Source organism: Mytilus galloprovincialis, chromosome 11 (assembly GCF_965363235.1).
Source record: "Mytilus galloprovincialis chromosome 11, xbMytGall1.hap1.1, whole genome shotgun sequence".
In the NCBI taxonomy this organism is placed as follows: Eukaryota; Metazoa; Mollusca; class Bivalvia; order Mytilida; family Mytilidae; genus Mytilus; species Mytilus galloprovincialis.
In genome coordinates this window covers 4,692,148-4,709,726 of record NC_134848.1, presented here as the reverse complement: position 1 = coordinate 4,709,726, position 17,579 = coordinate 4,692,148, and the positions used below count along the sequence as shown (strand labels likewise).

Sequence of the window (17,579 nt, the reverse complement as noted above, 5' to 3'; positions counted from 1 at the left end):
AGTTGAGCAACATCTATCAAACATACAGTGCTTGGCAAGGTTTGAGTTGAGCTATAAAATTGAGAATGGAAATGGGGAATGTGTCAAAGAGACAACAACCCAACCATAGAGCAGACAACAGCAGAAGGTCACCAACAGGTCTTCAATGCAACGAGAAATTCACGCACCCGGAGGCGTCCTTCAGCTGGCCCCTAAACAAATATATACTAGTTCAGTGATAATGAACACCATACTAAACTCCAAATTGTACACAAGAAACTAAAAGTTAAAATAATACAAGACTAACAAAGGCCAGAGGCTCCTGACTCGGGACAGGGGCAAAAATGCGGCGGGGTTAAACATGTTTGTGAGATCTCAACCCTCCCCCTATACCTCTAGTCAATGCAGAAAGGTAAACGCATAACAATACGCATTAAAATTCAGTTCAAGAGAAGTTCGAGTCTGATGTCAGAAGATGTAACCAAAGAAAGCTGCTCAACACCTAGCCCTCAACTATTTTGCTTAAAACAGCTAGCCCTCAACTGTCCTCCACATAGCCCTCAACTAGCCCTCAACTTTTTTTTCTGTAGGAGTATTAAACTATTTGACAACTTTTCACATGGGTTATGATAGTTTATAGCTTATTTTTCTTTTGAAGACTGTCATGTCAAAGACATCCCCAGAAGTGACTCCTGACACCTATTTACAGGAACCTGCAGCACCAGTAGTTGAAGGTAATTATCTAATGTAAATTATTCAGATACCGACTGAAATGATTAATAATTACTTGTTTCTAATATAAGGATATTTGTTGTCCTAAGTACATCCATACTTTTCTGAGAGTATTGCCACAGTGGGATATAGCTGATCTGCTTAAGACAAGTACATGGATGTTTTATGTTCTGCCTACAATAGTAGAGGGTCATGATGTTTTCTTGTTTGTGCGTCTCTCCCAGTTATTTGAAATAAACATGTAGTTTGTGATCTCATCAACTTGAAACTTAGTTAATATATATAACTCAAGCAATTTAATATTTGATAAAAATTACGAATTGAAACGGGGAATTCTTCAAAGGAACTTCAACCAGATCAAAAAGCATAAAACAGCCCAAGGCCTCCCATTGGTCTCTAACACAGCAAGAAAATCCCACACCTAGAGGCTGCTTCAGCTGGCCCCTAAACTTTAATGTATACAAGCATTTTTGCACCTGTCCCAAGTCAGGAGCCTCAACTAAAATAAACTATCAGTATTCACAAAGTGTGGAATAATAAAATAGATAAAATAAATTGACAGGATATCACGCAATTACGTATTGAAGGGTTTCTTTGCAAGTACAAACTGATGGACGCCACTGGTGGATCAATAATTGTTCTCATGGACGTTTGTTGAGATTTGTGCTCTATCTGCAATTTTATGTCTAATTTTTTTAAGGGACTTGTGTCTGTCTTTTCATGTTGGCTCTAATGCTAATAAGGGGAAGCTGAAATGCTGAAAACCAGCCATTGGCTCAACTGGATTTATAAATAAGTAGTTTTTGGCATATTAATACATTGACACATAGACGGATAGACACATTGACCAGTTTACCTATTAAAAAATCGACATATTAATCAATTGCCATATTAAAACACTGACAGATCATCATCTCAAAATTGAGGTATCAAAAGAGGATCAAATTCAAACATTGACACAAAGACATATGGACACATTGACCAGTTGATAAATTAACAGTAGGACAAGTACATACCAAAACTAACTTGTCCGAATAAAATTGTTACTTGTCCAAATTTTTTTAATTATACAAAAATTTACATTTTGAGTTGATTAAAGGAACAAAACGACTTTAAATAATAAAATAGAATTTGATGAATTTCTTTTAAAATACTTTTCAAAAATATGAGTCAAGTACAACTGAATCTAGTCATGTCACAAGACTTATGTTCTAGTTTTCACCAATGCCAGTCTCATCAGAATCTAAACATTAGGCACCATCTGATAGGCCAATGTACACTCAATGGATTTGTATCCTGTTTTTTTTAGTTGAAAAAAGTTTTATTCAAATGCAATCAATAAAAAGAAGATAAGGTCCGATTGCCAATGAGAAAACTCTCAACAAGAGACCTAAATGACACAGAAATTAACAACTATAGGTCACTTATGATCAAATATGATTGTGTGAATTTTATGAAATTATGGTAAATAAAAAAAATATTTTTGTGAAAAAAATACCGGTATGGGTAAGAAAATGCTATACTGATTTGTCTTGATCCCAAATTGTCTCCTGTCTTGCCAGACTGTCAATCATGTCTTCTAAATATGTGTCTTACGTTGCCAAATTGTCTTAAACTTTGAGCTAAACCTGTCCAGGTGACGAACTGTACTGTAAAGTTACCTTATCTATAACGCGCAGCATTGATTTGGATCAGTAAGACTGGTTTCCGAGAATAGTGTACTTTTGACCTGTTAAAAAGTACCTTACAAAGAACCAGTTTAAAATATCGATTGCAAGTAAACATGTCGAAGAAAAAGGTTTTGCATTTGAATAGACAGAAATCAGAAACATGTCAAACTAATATTTGTTTTGTTTGTTTGTTTGTTGTTTATAATTATACTTTGTTCATTAAAGTTTGATGAAGTTTATTTTCTGCAGACAAATTGTACTTGTCCCAATGGACAAGCTTGATACAGCTTTTACTTGTCCGACCTTTTTTCCCTCTGGTATCGGACAATTGGACAAGCGTTAGTGTCGAGGCCTGCATATTGCTATATTGACACACTGACAGATTAACACTTTTACAGATTCATACATCAGCACATTGACATATCGACAAACTGACAGGTCAACACAAAACAGACTCTATCAATTGGCATATTGCTTCACTGACAAATCAAGACATAAACATATTCATACATCAGCACATTGTCATATTGACACACTGACAGATTAGAAAAAATAACAGACTCGTATATCGACTCATTGACATATTGAAACACTGACAGATTAACACATCAACTGACTCATACATCAACATTTGATATATCAACACATTGACAGACTCACACAACAGCACATAGACATATTGACACACTAACAGATTTAATACATCAACACGTTGACATATTGATACACTCACAGATCAACATATTAACAGACTGGTACATCAACACATTGACATTTTGACACACTAACAAATCAACATATAAACACACTCAAACATTAAAAAGTTGACATATTGACACACTGACAAATCGACAAATAAACAGACCCATACATCAAGAGTCGAACTTCTCTTGAACTGAATTTTAATGTGCGTATTGTTATGCGTTTACTTTTCTATATTGGTTAGAGGTATAGGGGGAGGGTTGAGATCTCACAAACATGTTTAACCCCGCCGCGTTTTTGCGCCTGTCCCAAGTCAGGAGCCTCTGGCCTTTGTTAGTCTTGTATTATTTTAATTTTAGTTTCTTGTGTACAATTTGGAAATTAGTATGGCGTTCATTGTCACTGAACTAGTATATATTTGTTTAGGGGCCAGCTGAAGAACGCCTCCGGGTGCGGGAATTTCTCGCTACATTGAAGACCTGTTGGTGACCTTCTGCTGTTGTTTTTTCATTTGGTCGGGTTGTTGTCTCTTTGACACATTCCCCATTTCCATTCTCAATTTATCAGCACCAGGGTTGGCAAAAACCCGGGTTTTATGAGTATTGCCCAGCCCAGTGGGAAATACTGGGAAAACCCGGGTTTTACTGGGTTTTAGTGGGTAATACTGGGCAATACTGGGTAAATAAAATACTAGTCTGAATTTTATAGAGGATTCAGTGATCAAACACAAATTTTATACATTTAAGAAATATATAACCTTTTGTGTTTGTCTGCATTGATAAAACTGTAAATCATAATGCCAAAAACTTTTTTTTTAAATTAACATAACTCCTATTAAGAATAAACAATTACATGTAAGAAAAATTACATTTAAATAGTGTATATATAATTATTATTATATGTACTGTCACTAATTAGTAAGTAATTATTCTGATTAGAATGCAGATTTGTTTATGTAACAATAATCAGCCCTTTCAATTTTATAAGTGTTAATGGCATGACCCCATGGGTGTTTATTTAGCAATATGACAAATGTATGAATGTATAACATTTAAGGAGATATGAACCTGACGAATTTGAATTTTCTGCGCAACTCGAACTGTCGGTAAAATACGAAATTCATTATTGTACAATTAAACAATAAATACAAAATTTATTAAAAGATTGAATATATTGAAACTTTTGTTATAGATGAAAGTTGCTTTATTGTTGTTTTATGGAAACAGCTTTGCGATCGCACGATTACGACATCGTTTAATTTCCGGCGCCATTTGTAAACAACAACAGTCGTCTGCTGTAACGTAACGTTTTGGTAGCAGTGATGACAAGAATACATAAGCATGGCTTCAAATCTAAAAGATATCTGAAGGTGTCGGATAGTCAACATGCCCGATGGACCAAAACATCGACTTACTCTAATGATCACAACTATTTTTCGAGTAAGTTATCCATTTGATTCCCGAAAAATACACGACAACATCAACACAACTAGTCTACAATATATAATATTACAATAAATAAATTATATACGTAAATTTATGTTGACCATAAAGATAATCTTTATATAGTATTAGTCCGAGATTGTTCTTACATCCAACGACTGTTTCGCCATAAAAGCTTGGACTGAGGGACCCTCGTTAGGCTCGTTTACACAGCCACAGCCAGCTTGTGCAAGTTGCGGAAAACAGCCGTTGGGCGTCAGAGCAATCTTGGACTTATGAGTTTTAACACCAGTAACTGAGTAAGGTTAACATTTGATTTCAAGAATAAAGGTCCTAGACTAGTCATATATTAATTCCACTTTCAAAGGTCCATTTCATATAAAAAATCAAATACTCTCTCGTAATCTTTATTAACTGTAAAAGTTGAAGTTAGCCCTAGGATGTGAAGGGATCAAGTCTGTTTCACACCTAGTCAAAATAATTATGACTCTGGCAAGGCTATTTTTATTCTGGGACGCCTTCCTATGAGGTTGTCCCAAAAAAATTAAAATAGCATTGCCAGACGTCATAATTATTTGGACTATTTTGCTCAATAAACATGTTTATCGTCCTTCCCTATGCCTATATTACCCTGCTCAGTCGCTCAGTAATTCTCCTATCAAGGCTTCAAAACAAGACCATGCATTATCAGCCACGTCACAATGTGAAAGGAGAAGTTATCAGCAACGTCACAATACAAGAGGAGATGTTATCAAGCTTGCTTTTGTCAAGTGTAAAACTGTCTTAGGAAGAGGGAAAAGACCAGTAACAGAACAATAAAAAGATAATCGAGTCCTCTTATAGATCTATATCATAAAATATCAGCCAACTCGTAAAAAGGTTCACATTGTGGCTCGCGGCTGTTATTTTACAATATCAATGTCACATTGTGTAGAAAACCCCATAATCTATACGTACCACACACCTTTGCGCCCTACATCCATTCGCACCTAACATATTTGCACCCAATTTTTGTTGAAATTCCAGTTGAATTATTAAATATATTTTTTCATATGTTTATATATTCCCTAGAAAAATTATATATATTTTCAGAATAAAATTGTGTCATATCATATCAAATGTTGTTTATTTTTTTATCAAATTGATGATTAATTATTAAATGTTATTTATGTTCATGTTAATTGGTTTAAGCTTAATTTGGTCTCTTGCTTTGATATAAATACTGCAGATAGGTATGAGAAAAAACATTGTAGGGTGTGAACATGTATAGGGTGCAAACAGACCTGAAAATCATGATTGTTTTTATCTCCTTTTATCATGTTTATGTAAATACTGTAGCCAGGTATCAATAAAACATTGAAGAATTTAAATGAAAAACATAAAAGATCGCAATACAAAAAAAAACCCTGTTATAATAACACGTTATTTTGAACAAATGAAAAACAAAATGTATACCAATATACTTTATACCAAAACTCAATTACAAAATTATTAATCACAAAACCAATAGAAAGGGTGCGAACATGTAGGGTGCGAAAGTGAAAGGGACAAACATGAATGGACATAAACATATTTTTGGACGGACAGATCTGGAGTCGATGTACATGTATAGGACACAGGGAAATAAAATCATAGAATTGACTGAGTACAAAAATGTATGCAGAACCAACAACTTGCACAAATTTGAACTCCTTCTTTATTCTAGATCTACATGTAGCTAATCCAAGCCTCCTTTCCCTATCCAAAACAAAATCTGGTACAAATGTTAAAATTTACATAAGAACATTTATTCAACGTTTATGCGTGTCCCCAGCATTTTAAGACGGGATATATTGTACTTAGATCTATCACTTACGGGAATAACAATTTCACTTCAGGGGGGTGATGTTGTTTTTAAATGCTACCAATCAAATCATTTTATCAAAATTTAATACTTACACATGTTACATGTATTACATGTAGGTTGTTGGGGGAAAATATGGATTCAAAATATTTGTATTTGTCATCTGCCTGACCAAAATATGTGTTTAGGAAATAAATATACCCCCTTGAAGTTAAATAGTTGTTGCCTAAAATTATTTTTCTAGGGGTGGGTAGCATGATTGATAAAAATAGCTAATAATAATCATAACAATAAATATATTCTATTAAAACCTGTAAATACATTTACGTGTATCACACCTAAAATTTTAGACAATTGAAAGTGCATCATCCGATTCTAATAAAACAAAAACAAAAATTTCTGATAGTTGAAACTAAGTTACTTCCAATAACAAGGCTTTATAATATGTATGCACAATGTATATATATACTAGTCTCCTTTTGGGGGTTTGACAACGAAACGAAGCTTATATTTGTAATATATCATGTAACCAGACTTAAAATAATTTTCTTTATTCTATGTTTATTCCTACAGTGCACAAAGAAAACCTGACAAAAACAAATTGAATGAGGGAGGACATATGTTTTTATAAATTTACAGAATTAGCCTTTCAAATATGTACATGTACACAGTACTTTTGTATGAAACATTATATGTTTTTTTTTTTTAAATTTCATATGACTTTAATTTAAGACAACAGTTGCATGTAAAATGTTGACATGCCCCAAAAGTAAACCTTCATACGTTTTAGTCTATTATAATAACTCCTGAACTTATATGGGTCTCTCCGTCATTGTATCTTTTATTATTCATTTATGTTTACGATTAATGACACCAATAATGATGTGACTGTGATGGTTAATAAATGCACAATTATTCCAAAAATGACAGCAATGCATCCTAGTGGAGTATCATCACTCAGAGTATATAAACTTTAGATATACATGTATATGAATGAATATAAAATGTATACATGTACATTGTACCTGCATTCATTATTGTTTTTTTATAATTGCAGTTCCAAACATCTCAAATGCAACAAGGGAGGAAGAGGTATCTTTTGAAGGAAAACAGACTAGATCATCTGAAGACTGGAGAGAAGGGAGAAGAATTGTTGAGCTTGATGTCCTTGCTACTGGTCTAAGAGCATGTCTTAAATGTGGTTTGCCCCTACAGCTTGGACATACTATTGACATACAGACATATGGTCTTGGATGTCTACTGAAAGTAAATAATTCAGATTTAAACAAAAAATCTAAGATGTCTGAACACTTCGAATGAATTCAGCTTGTCTTTCTATCCATCAAAAATAATTTGAATCTATGATTCAAGAACAGCCCAGAATTTTAATGATTAATTGTCATCATTGGTATACATATGTGTTTTAACAAGAATCAAATCTTTAGGTCAAAGTTCAGTATTCAGAAAATCAAACCAGAGAAAGCCTATTCTAAAAGCTAAGAGTCAATACTAAATTTCAATATGTAATTGATGAGTGCTAACTCCCTAGTTGTGTTCAAAGCATTGAAGACCTCAGCAACACTCACCTAAACAATTTGCTAGAACTATATTTTTATTGGAGAGCATTAAATATACAAAATACATGTACATGTACTACTAAAAACCGGGGGTCTGTAATCTTGAATAGTATAATGTAAATTAATTTCCAATGTGAAATGGGAAAAGACAATTTGATATGCATGTTCATACCTAAAGAAGCATTATAATAAAGAAAAAAGAAGGATTTTAATATGACATGCTTCAAGCGTTTTAATAACAAACCGAGGATGTTACTATATGTATGACATGACTTACTCACCATTTTTTCTATGTCTGCCTTTTTGTCATTAAAAAGTAACATTGAAAAGATGGAGAGAGAGTAATGACATCTAATTTTGATGAGATTTTTTTCATACAAATACTGACATTTGACCATTTGTCTCTTTATGAAATCAACTATTTTTTTTTCTTCAGGTACAGTGTTTTAATACCATTTGTATGCATGTAAACAGTGTTCCTACTGGAAAGCGTCATGACAGAGTATGGGATGTCAACAGTAAACTTGCAACAGGTACATGGACATGTATGCACAATATTATCCAGTCATGTAAATATAGTCAATCAGCATCCAGGCAAATTTTTTTCACTATCACCTACATTTTCAGGGTTCACTTAGTTGTTTAAAGTTAATGTCATACATTTCTATATCTGAGCCATTATATTTATTATTAAATTATAAAATGGTGGGACATTAACTTTTTTTTAAAGAGTTATGCCCCTTGGAAATAAAAAAAAAACAACATGTTCTTATGTTTTAATTAACTGGTATAATTTTAAAACTATAAAATATGATTTAAAAAATCATCAGCATTGCGAGATCAAAAAGTCTGCAAATATTCATCAAAATTGTACTGTGCACATCATTATTTAGATCATTGTATCTTTGATCATTTTATTACAGCCCTTGTTCACTCTGGACTAGGAGAAAGACAAGCTAATAGTTTCCTATCAGAGCTGAATATTCCAGCATTTAGTTATAAACTGGTTAGTGCAAGACTGAAAGAAGTAGGGAATGTTGTTGAAGAGGTAGCCAAGGAATCAACAAATGAAGCACTGGAGAAAGAATTGGCAGCTGTAGAACAGTATGTACCTAAAAATAATAAAAATTAAAACATTAAACTAAACTCAAATTCAACAATGGGATACTTATAATTTAAATTATAATGATAAAAAAGAAGATGTGGTTGCAAATGAGACAACTCTCCACAAGAGACCAAATTAAACACAGAGATTAACAACTACAGGTCACTGTGCAGCCTTCGACAATGAGCAAAGCCCATACCGCATAGTCAGCTAAAAAAGGCCCGAAATGACCATGTAAAACAATCAAACAAGGAAACTAAAAGCCTTATTTTACATTAAAAAAATCTACAAAAAAAAGATGTAACACATAAACAAATGACAACCACTGAATTACCGGCTCCTGACTTGGGACAGGCACATACATACATATAATATGTGTGTGTGTGGGGGGGGGGGGATCATGTTAGTTGGATCCTAATCCCCCCTAACCTTGGGCAGTAGTATAACAGTACAATATAATAAGCATTGATTGAATTTATATTTTTCATGCACTGTAAAAAAAAAAAATAAGAAACACATTATTTTTATTTTTCAGTAACTGAGACCTTCAGTTTTCATTATAAGAATTTGGAATGTGACTTAAAGTTATTTAGATTTCTAACATTTGACTAAATGATTTTATCCAATAATGCTTATGATTAATATGGGTTTGGACACAAAGACAATAGATTTCTGACTACGATTGATGATTCTTTTGATTTATACAATCTTTGACATCTCCAGTTACATTTTATATTATGTTCAGTTTATTTACTAGTACTTTTATAAATTACAGAAAGAAGGGTACACTTGTGGTTGCTGTAGATGCAGGATGGCAGAAAAGAGGAAGTGGTAGAGCATATGACAGCAAATCAGGTATAACTAGACACCATCAGTTATAAGAATGAAAATATACATTGACATACATTGTAACATCATATTACAGATAACACCAAGAAACAAGAAAAACATGATGGTCTTTCATGTCAAATATTTATATCTTTCTAGTCAGGTTGAGTCAATGGACTGTTATGAGGTCAAATATCAATTAAACAAACATTAACTACATGTACAAATATGCCATTTGGAAATGATGAATAGTTGTCGTATTGGCTATTGCTGATTACTCATTTCCTTATTTTTGTCAAGCCTGAGACTTTTGTTGCAGAAAGCTAAAAATAGGGATAGTGATCTGGCATTTTCGGTGGTGTTAACTTTCTTCTTAAAAGCTTTATATTTTAAAAGATTGAAGACCTGTATGTTCATACTTTGTATTAAGATGCCTTATGTTAAGAAATTTCCTTCTGTCACATGTCTATTGTCCTTGACCATATGTTCATGGTTCAGTGTCCAATTGAGAAAAAAGTTAAGGTGAACATGTCCAAATGTCAGGTGCCATCTGACCTTGACTTAAGTATGTAAAAAAAGATTATTTTTTAAATATCTTATGTTTTGATATGTAGTAAAGAAAATATCTCAGATATCTTATAAAAACCAGATTACATAAGATATCTTGAAGTTAGAATAAATAGTAAAACGGCTTGCCATAATAAATACATATCATAAACAGTTTGATTTAAGAACTTGTTTTTAATTACTAGGTCATTGTTCCATGATTGGTCCAGAGACGGGAAAAATTATAAACTACTCCGTAAGATCAAAAGAGTGCAGAGTTTGTAGTAGAGCAGAATCCAGAAATGAAAGTCCAAGAGAGCATGCATGCTACCGTAACTGGGAAGGTAGTTCAAAGGGGATGGAGGCTGATATGGTGATAGAAATGGTTAAAGATGTACAGAGTAAAGGCTGTACAGTAGCTGCATTAGTTGGCGATGAGGATTCAACAACAATAGGACGAGTACGGGCAAACATCAGTAATAGCATTGAAAAGATATCTGATAGAAATCACTTAAAGAAGATTCTTGGAAACAGTCTTTACTCTCTCAAGAAAAATCATCCTGTTTTAACAGTTAAAATAATCAAATATTTACAAAGTTGTTTTAACTATATAATAGCCCAAGGTGAAGGTAATCCAGAACAAATAGCAAAAGATCTCAATGCACTTTCGAAACATCCTTTTGGCGATCACCAATGCTGCTCAAGTCGATGGTGTAAATTTCTCACCAATCCAAAGTCTGTTTTCAAATCATTTCCTCAAGGAAAACCTCTGTCAGGTTCAGGTCTACAAAAGTCTCTGGAAAGTGTTTTTGAAGGATATGCTAAGAACAGCCTTAAATTGTCAACTGTCGGTAGTACTCAAGCTAATGAGAGTTTCAACAGAATGGTTTCTGCTAAAGCACCAAAGCATGTTCATTACAGTTCTTCTGGAAATTTGAATTACAGAGTTGCAGCAAGTGTTGCCCAGAAGAACACAGGTCACAGATACCTAGTTAATGTAAGTTTTACTACATTGGATTCATTATTATTTGTGGGATACTAATTTTCGTGGGTTTCAAGGGAACATGTGAACCATTTAAATTGTTCATGAATAATATATTCGTAATAGGCTATGTATACAGAGATTGGAAAAACTATGAAATCAAATATCCACAAATTTGAAAGTTTTCAGCAAACCACATAAATTGATATCCACGAAAATAAATGAATCCACAGTATATTTATTAGAGCCCCTACTTGAAAAGGGGGCAGTATATAGTGTTTGTGGTGTCACCCATTTGTCTGAAGACATAGCAGATTTGCATATTTCCCAACCTTTTTTTATTACAACAACTTTTTAAGAGTTATGGGACTTTGACTGTGGCTCATCAAATTCAAATAAACATCCAAGGCAAATATCTTTGTATGTAGAAGCAGCATAAATTGTAAAGATTAGAACTTATCTGAAAACTTCACATAATGTTGACAGAACACCTCTGTCTTGTTTTTGTAGGTCAGCATTCAAAAGAATAATTGCTCTTGTAGTGTAGATCTGTTTACTTAGCACTTATTATTTTGTTTTTTGTAAGAAAAAATAGTTAATATAAATATGAAGTCTTATTTGTTATTTTTCATTTTTCAGGTTAATAAGAAGTTGGGGCTTTCATCAGGTTACCATACTCAGCGCCTTGCCAGATTAAGAGATTATCAGCGATCAAAGCAGAGGGCATTGGCAACTACAAGAGCATTTAAAAGAAAACGACTGGAAAAGAAAGCTAAGATGTAATTAATGTATATTTTATTTCAAAATATAACCCATTTATTTACCTGTGTATAAGAAAAATTATAATGTCCATTGAAAAAACATATTTTTCATTGTGGGATAACCTTACAAAACCACATCTATTGAATAACCTTATTTTTCAAAGTGGAATAACCCTTGAAAAGTACAACTTCTAGCAATTAACCTCCAAAAGCATCATGTAACTCATAGATTAATACTGAAACACCATATATATTTGCTGTTTCGTTTCAATTAAATCAGTAAAAAACTTTTATTGAAATTAGATTTCATATTTTCATAACTTAAATGGTAGTTTTCATGACAAATAATATTGAATATTTAAAGCATAAAGACCCAAATGGTAAAAAAAAAAGATTGGGTAACTATTTTTCTTGATAATTGAAATAAATCTTTTTTCATTTAGGCACCAAAAGCTTGCATCTGCAGAAGTCAGAGAAGGTGTCTCCTATCAAACAGGATGTTCTCTTGATCCAGCAATATCGGATGATATTCAGTCTATTCCTGCACCAGTTATTACTCCAGAGTATCTTCCTTTGGAACCAAAGACCTTGAATGACAGTTGCATGACATACTTTGATGTTGAAACAACAGGACTTGGTAAGGATTACTCATTATGAAGAAAGACTTTAAGTATCTAAGAATTGAATACCTCTTTTTGTAAATTTACTGGGGTGTAAAAGAATTGTCTGAAGTTTAAAAAAGAAGATGTGGTATGATTGCCAATGAGACAACTATCCACAAAAGACCAAAATGACACAAACATTAACAACTATAGGTCACCGTACGGCCTTCAACAATGAGCAAAGCCCATACCACACAGTCAGCTATAAAAGGCCCCTATAAGACAATGTAAAACAATTCAAACAAGAAAACTAGCGGCCTCATTTATGTAAAAAAATGAACGAAAAACAAATATGTAACACATAAACAAACGACAACCACAGATTTGCTTCATTCTAAAAATGTGTTCACAGTAAACGCCTTTACAACCCTATAAAATATAATTAAAAAAAAAAGCATTCATTAATAATAACATATACTATTTTGTAAGGATCATGGAAAAAAGATTTTTTTCCAGTTTTTTTCTTTTTTTCACCTTTGCACTTTATTGTGAAAGCCAGTGTCATCAAGAATTGAAATTAAGGTTACTTTTAGAATGATGCAAGATTATTGTTAACCAATCAAAATAATGGGTTACAATGAAACATACATGTAATGTTATTATATAGATATGAGTAGATGTGGTTTGAATGCCAATGTGACACCTCTCCATCTAAGTCTGCAACATGGAGCATTTGCTCGTACTGGACAACAAGCTATAAAGGACCCAAAAATGACTAGGGTAAAACCAATGTAATATATATTTGAGATCTATAAAAGCATTGTTTTTGTAATTATACCCCACGCAACGAGTTGCGGAGGGTATAATGTCTTTCACCCATCCGTCTGTCAGTCCGTCCGTCCGTCAGTCCTGTTTCTTGTCATTGCAACTCCTCTCAAACCACACAACAGAATTTCACAAAACCTTTTCAGATGATAAGGACATACCATGTAATTGTGCATATCGACGGGAAACCGCGATTCAATTTTTTTTTCTATGAGTTATGTCCCTTTGAACTTATTTACTTTAATGTACTACTGCAACTGTTTGTCATCGCAACTCGCTCTCAAACCACACAACAGAATTTCACGAAACCTTTTCAGATAATAAGGAAATACTATGTAGTTGTGCATATCGACGGGAAACTGCGATTCAATTTTTTTTTCTAGGAGTTATGTCCCTTTGAACTTATTTACTTTAATGTACTACTGCAACTGTTTGTCATCGCAACTCGCTCTCAAACCACACAACAGAATTTCACGAAACCTTTTCAGATAATAAGGAAATACTATGTAGTTGTGCATATCGACGGGAAACTGCGATTCAATTTTTTTTTCTAGGAGTTACGCACCTTTGAACTTATTTACTTTAATGTACTACTGCAACAGTTTGTCATCACAACTCCTCTGAAACCACACAACAGAATTTCACGAAACCTTTTCAGATAATAAGGACATAGTATGTAGATGTGCATATCGACAGGAAATTATGATTCATTTTTTCTAGGAGTTACGCCCCTTTGAACTTATTTGCTTCAATGTACTTCTGCAACAGTTTGTCATCTCAACTCCTCTGAAATCACACAACAGAATTTCATTAAATTTTGTAGATAATAAGAACATATACTATGCATGTAGATGTGCATATTGACAGGAAATTATTATTCAATATTTTTTCTCATACAATTTTTATTTCCTTACACTTATTTAATTTCTCCAATGACAATGTGGGGACGTGGTGTATGTGAGCGTGCTCACTAAGGTTCTTTAATTTTTTTTGCATCAGCTAAATTTGATAACAGTTGTTTGAATTATAGAAATTTAAAGGATTCTTCTAATACAGTTAATGTCATCCCAACTTTTCAAAACAGAAGTTCTTGTAAAAAATGTGGAAGGAGCCGGAAAGAACAGAGCTGGGCAACTGATCAACATAGATAACTGTGACATACATTTTTCACTTCATCACATTTTTGCTTTATTCAATGTTCAAGTTCATATATCAGCATTTAGACTATATTTGGTAGGATCAAGCAACCTTGCATAAAGATGCATCAGGGATAGATGGTCAGCTTCCAATCTAACTTGGGTTGCTGTTACTGACATTTGATGCTTCTGAACTTTTGACAATATTTTGAACAAGGTGGTAACTAATACTAAATGTAATTTGTCTAACAGGTAACTTTGAACCTCTAGATTATATTGTTTTTATTTCAGGCAGAGATTCTCACATAATACAGTTGTCTGCTGTCAACAGTCAAAACACAACATTCAACAGATACATAAAACCAGCTAGACCTATATTACCACAAGCCTCAGAAGTGACTGGTTTGAAGTTTCAAAATGGAAAAATGTACCATGAGGATAGAGAAGTTCAGAGTATTGGAATTTCTAATGCCTTAAAAGCTTTTATTCTCTTTCTGAAAGAAATTCATAACACTGTACTTGTTGGGCATAACTCCAAAATTTTTGATGTTCCAATATTAATTAATGCACTTGAAAAAAATGGTCTACTTAATAACTTTATGTCATCAGTGAAAGGATTTATTGACACACTTCCTCTTTTCAAAGAGTGTATACCAAATCAACCATCATATTCACAGCCAAAAATTTATAACGCTTTATTTGGTGAACTGTATAGTGCTCATGATTCAATGGAAGATGTTGTGGCTCTACGTCGCTTATTTGAGAGAATATCACCTAGTCTTGTATTGAAATCCAAATTCTCTGGCACTAATGAATCTGTAATGCAGTTGTATCAACACAGAAACTGTACAAAAGGTTTGCTTACAACACTGAGACCTCTAACAAATAGCAAAACTATAACAAACTGTATGGCTACGAAAATTGCTAGCAGTGGATTAGGTCTAAGCCATCTTAAACTGGCACATAAAAGAGACAGGCAACAAGGAATAGAGAATCTATTTACAGAATTATGTGGACATCCATCAAAAGCTCGTGTTACAAAGTCAAAAAAAATTATTCAGGCAACATCAACCTATCTGAATGACTTGGAGGAATGAATTATAATACACATGTAGATATAGTTTTATTGACAAAATAGACTACTAAGCTTGATTTTATGTGTAGTTGATTTTTTTTTTACTATATATCAAAATGTAGATGAAAAAAAGAAATTGTAATTTGAGTAAGGGCTGTGTCGTAAAATAATGACCACTTAAAGGCAGAAAAATATATCCTATCATATAGGTAAAGGGTACTTTTTTTTAAACTTTACAAATCTACTGTACCCTACTTATGCTGTACATAAAAGAATACGATTGCAGATCAAAAGTGTACAGGGAAGATAACCAAACTTATGATAGATTTGTTCACGATTTATCAACATTTAGATGAAAAAAGAAATTGTAATTGAGTAAGGGCTGTGTCCTAAAATAATGACCCCTTAAAGGCAGAAAATTAGCCAATCATATGGGTAATAAGGGTACTTTTTATGTTCATTTTTAGCTTGACATAGGGTAATTGAATGTATCACTAAACTTTACAAATCTACTGTACACTACTTAGGTTGTACATAAAAGAATATGATTGCAGACCAAAAGTGTAAAGGGAAAATAACCAATGTTATATCTGTAAAAGGGGGATATACTCTGTCTCATTCCTATTTATATAGTTAAAAGGGGGGGGGGGTATCTACATCTTAGGCAAATACCAAGAAAGGTCCTGCTGGATCTTTCTTGCCTAACATATAATTTTTTTCTGTCTTCAGAAAATAGCAAAAACAAAATTCATACATCAAGTAAAGCAGAATTATACACACATAAGGAAATGTTTGAATATTCAGATTTAAAATTATTTCTTTGGACAAAGATAAAAATAGAATATTTTGTTCCCAATAACTCGGACATAAACTTTCTTAAAAAATTTTAAAAGATAAAATAGTAAAAAGTACGGGAAAATTTTCCCTCCAAATTTCCACTATATAACCAGTCAAAATTTTCCTGCCATCTTTTGGCTTGAGTTGAAATTTTAGGTTTACAAAATTTATCTTTAGGGCAAAGTAACCACATTTTAAAGGTAAAATCATTTTATAATTTTATTATGTACTGTCTACTGCACCATTATTAGGTGGACAAGCTTATCATAACTTGAGAAGGTAAAGTTTTATTTTTCCTGTTATTGTAACTTTTTTTCGAAATCATGTACACATACTTTTTTTTCTGTAATAATTTAGCTTACTGTAAAGGCTTTAAGATGATAACAAAAAAAAAGAAGATTAATTATTGCAAATTATATTTTATGTCATATATATAGGCCATGGTTGTTAAAAAATCAGTGAACATTTATTAAATTTGGAAATTCTGGAATATCTTATTTGAACAAGTTTGTGTAATCTCATATTTTTTTGTTATTTACTGAATGCTGATGCCATTGACATGTGAATACTACCAATAAATCAATTTCCAACAAATGCATTTACTCTTTTTTGTTGATTTTTATCCTTATATCCTTCTTCTGAGAATATACACAAATATGGTATATTCAGAGGTCGTTGCCATGGAAACGGTGTCATGTACATGCCAATTTTATTTCATTTTTCTGACAATGGATATTGTCCCTTTGAGTACATACCTTTTTTATGTAACTTTAATTATTATTTTGTCAGGTTCATATCACCTTAAATTAACAATTCATTTAAACATGCAATCATTTTTTTCTTTCGAAGTATGGATTATTTAAACAATTCTTGGTAATTTACAAGGTTTCCTTAAATGTGCAAATCTTGTATTCCGGCTACATAGAATGAAATTGAA

The 17,579-nt window shown here is 32.7% G+C and overlaps 2 protein-coding genes and 1 long non-coding RNA gene across 4 annotated transcripts in view; all 3 read left to right on the top strand.

The window, feature by feature from the left end:
* Positions 1 to 17,579, top strand: part of LOC143051559 (uncharacterized) — a 428,761-nt gene that overhangs the window by 70,105 nt on the left and 341,077 nt on the right. The window lies entirely within an intron of this gene.
* Positions 1 to 17,579, top strand: part of LOC143051965 (uncharacterized) — a 61,004-nt gene that overhangs the window by 7,837 nt on the left and 35,588 nt on the right. Inside the window, exon 2 of the mRNA XM_076224943.1 lies at positions 638 to 713. Coding sequence (XP_076081058.1) covers positions 638 to 713 — 76 coding nt within the window. The remainder of the gene's footprint in view (positions 1 to 637; positions 714 to 17,579) is intronic.
* On the top strand, positions 4,308 to 17,338 carry LOC143051520 (uncharacterized). Of its 2 annotated transcripts, none has more exons than XM_076224413.1 (9): positions 4,308 to 4,522; positions 7,426 to 7,634; positions 8,382 to 8,490; positions 8,869 to 9,049; positions 9,826 to 9,905; positions 10,631 to 11,421; positions 12,046 to 12,185; positions 12,611 to 12,804; positions 15,022 to 17,338. In XM_076224413.1, the coding sequence occupies exons 1-9, from the start codon at positions 4,405 to 4,407 to the stop codon at positions 15,825 to 15,827; spliced, it is 2,628 nt and encodes an 875-aa protein (XP_076080528.1). In that variant the 5' UTR covers positions 4,308 to 4,404; the 3' UTR covers positions 15,828 to 17,338. The 2 variants fall into 2 exon arrangements, with proteins under 2 accessions (XP_076080528.1, XP_076080529.1); XM_076224414.1 differs by having other exon boundaries at positions 4,309 to 4,522; positions 8,382 to 8,478; positions 15,022 to 17,336.

Excerpts from the sequence above, each read along its gene's own strand:
- LOC143051520 (XM_076224413.1), top strand. The coding sequence starts at position 4,405 with ATGACAAGAATACATAAGCATGGCTTCAAATCTAAAAGATATCTGAAG. Across the intron at positions 7,635-8,381 it reads GTCTTGGATGTCTACTGAAA|GTACAGTGTTTTAATACCAT; the intron begins GTAAATAATTCA and ends TTTTTTCTTCAG. Across the intron at positions 12,186-12,610 it reads CTGGAAAAGAAAGCTAAGAT|GCACCAAAAGCTTGCATCTG; the intron begins GTAATTAATGTA and ends TTTTTCATTTAG.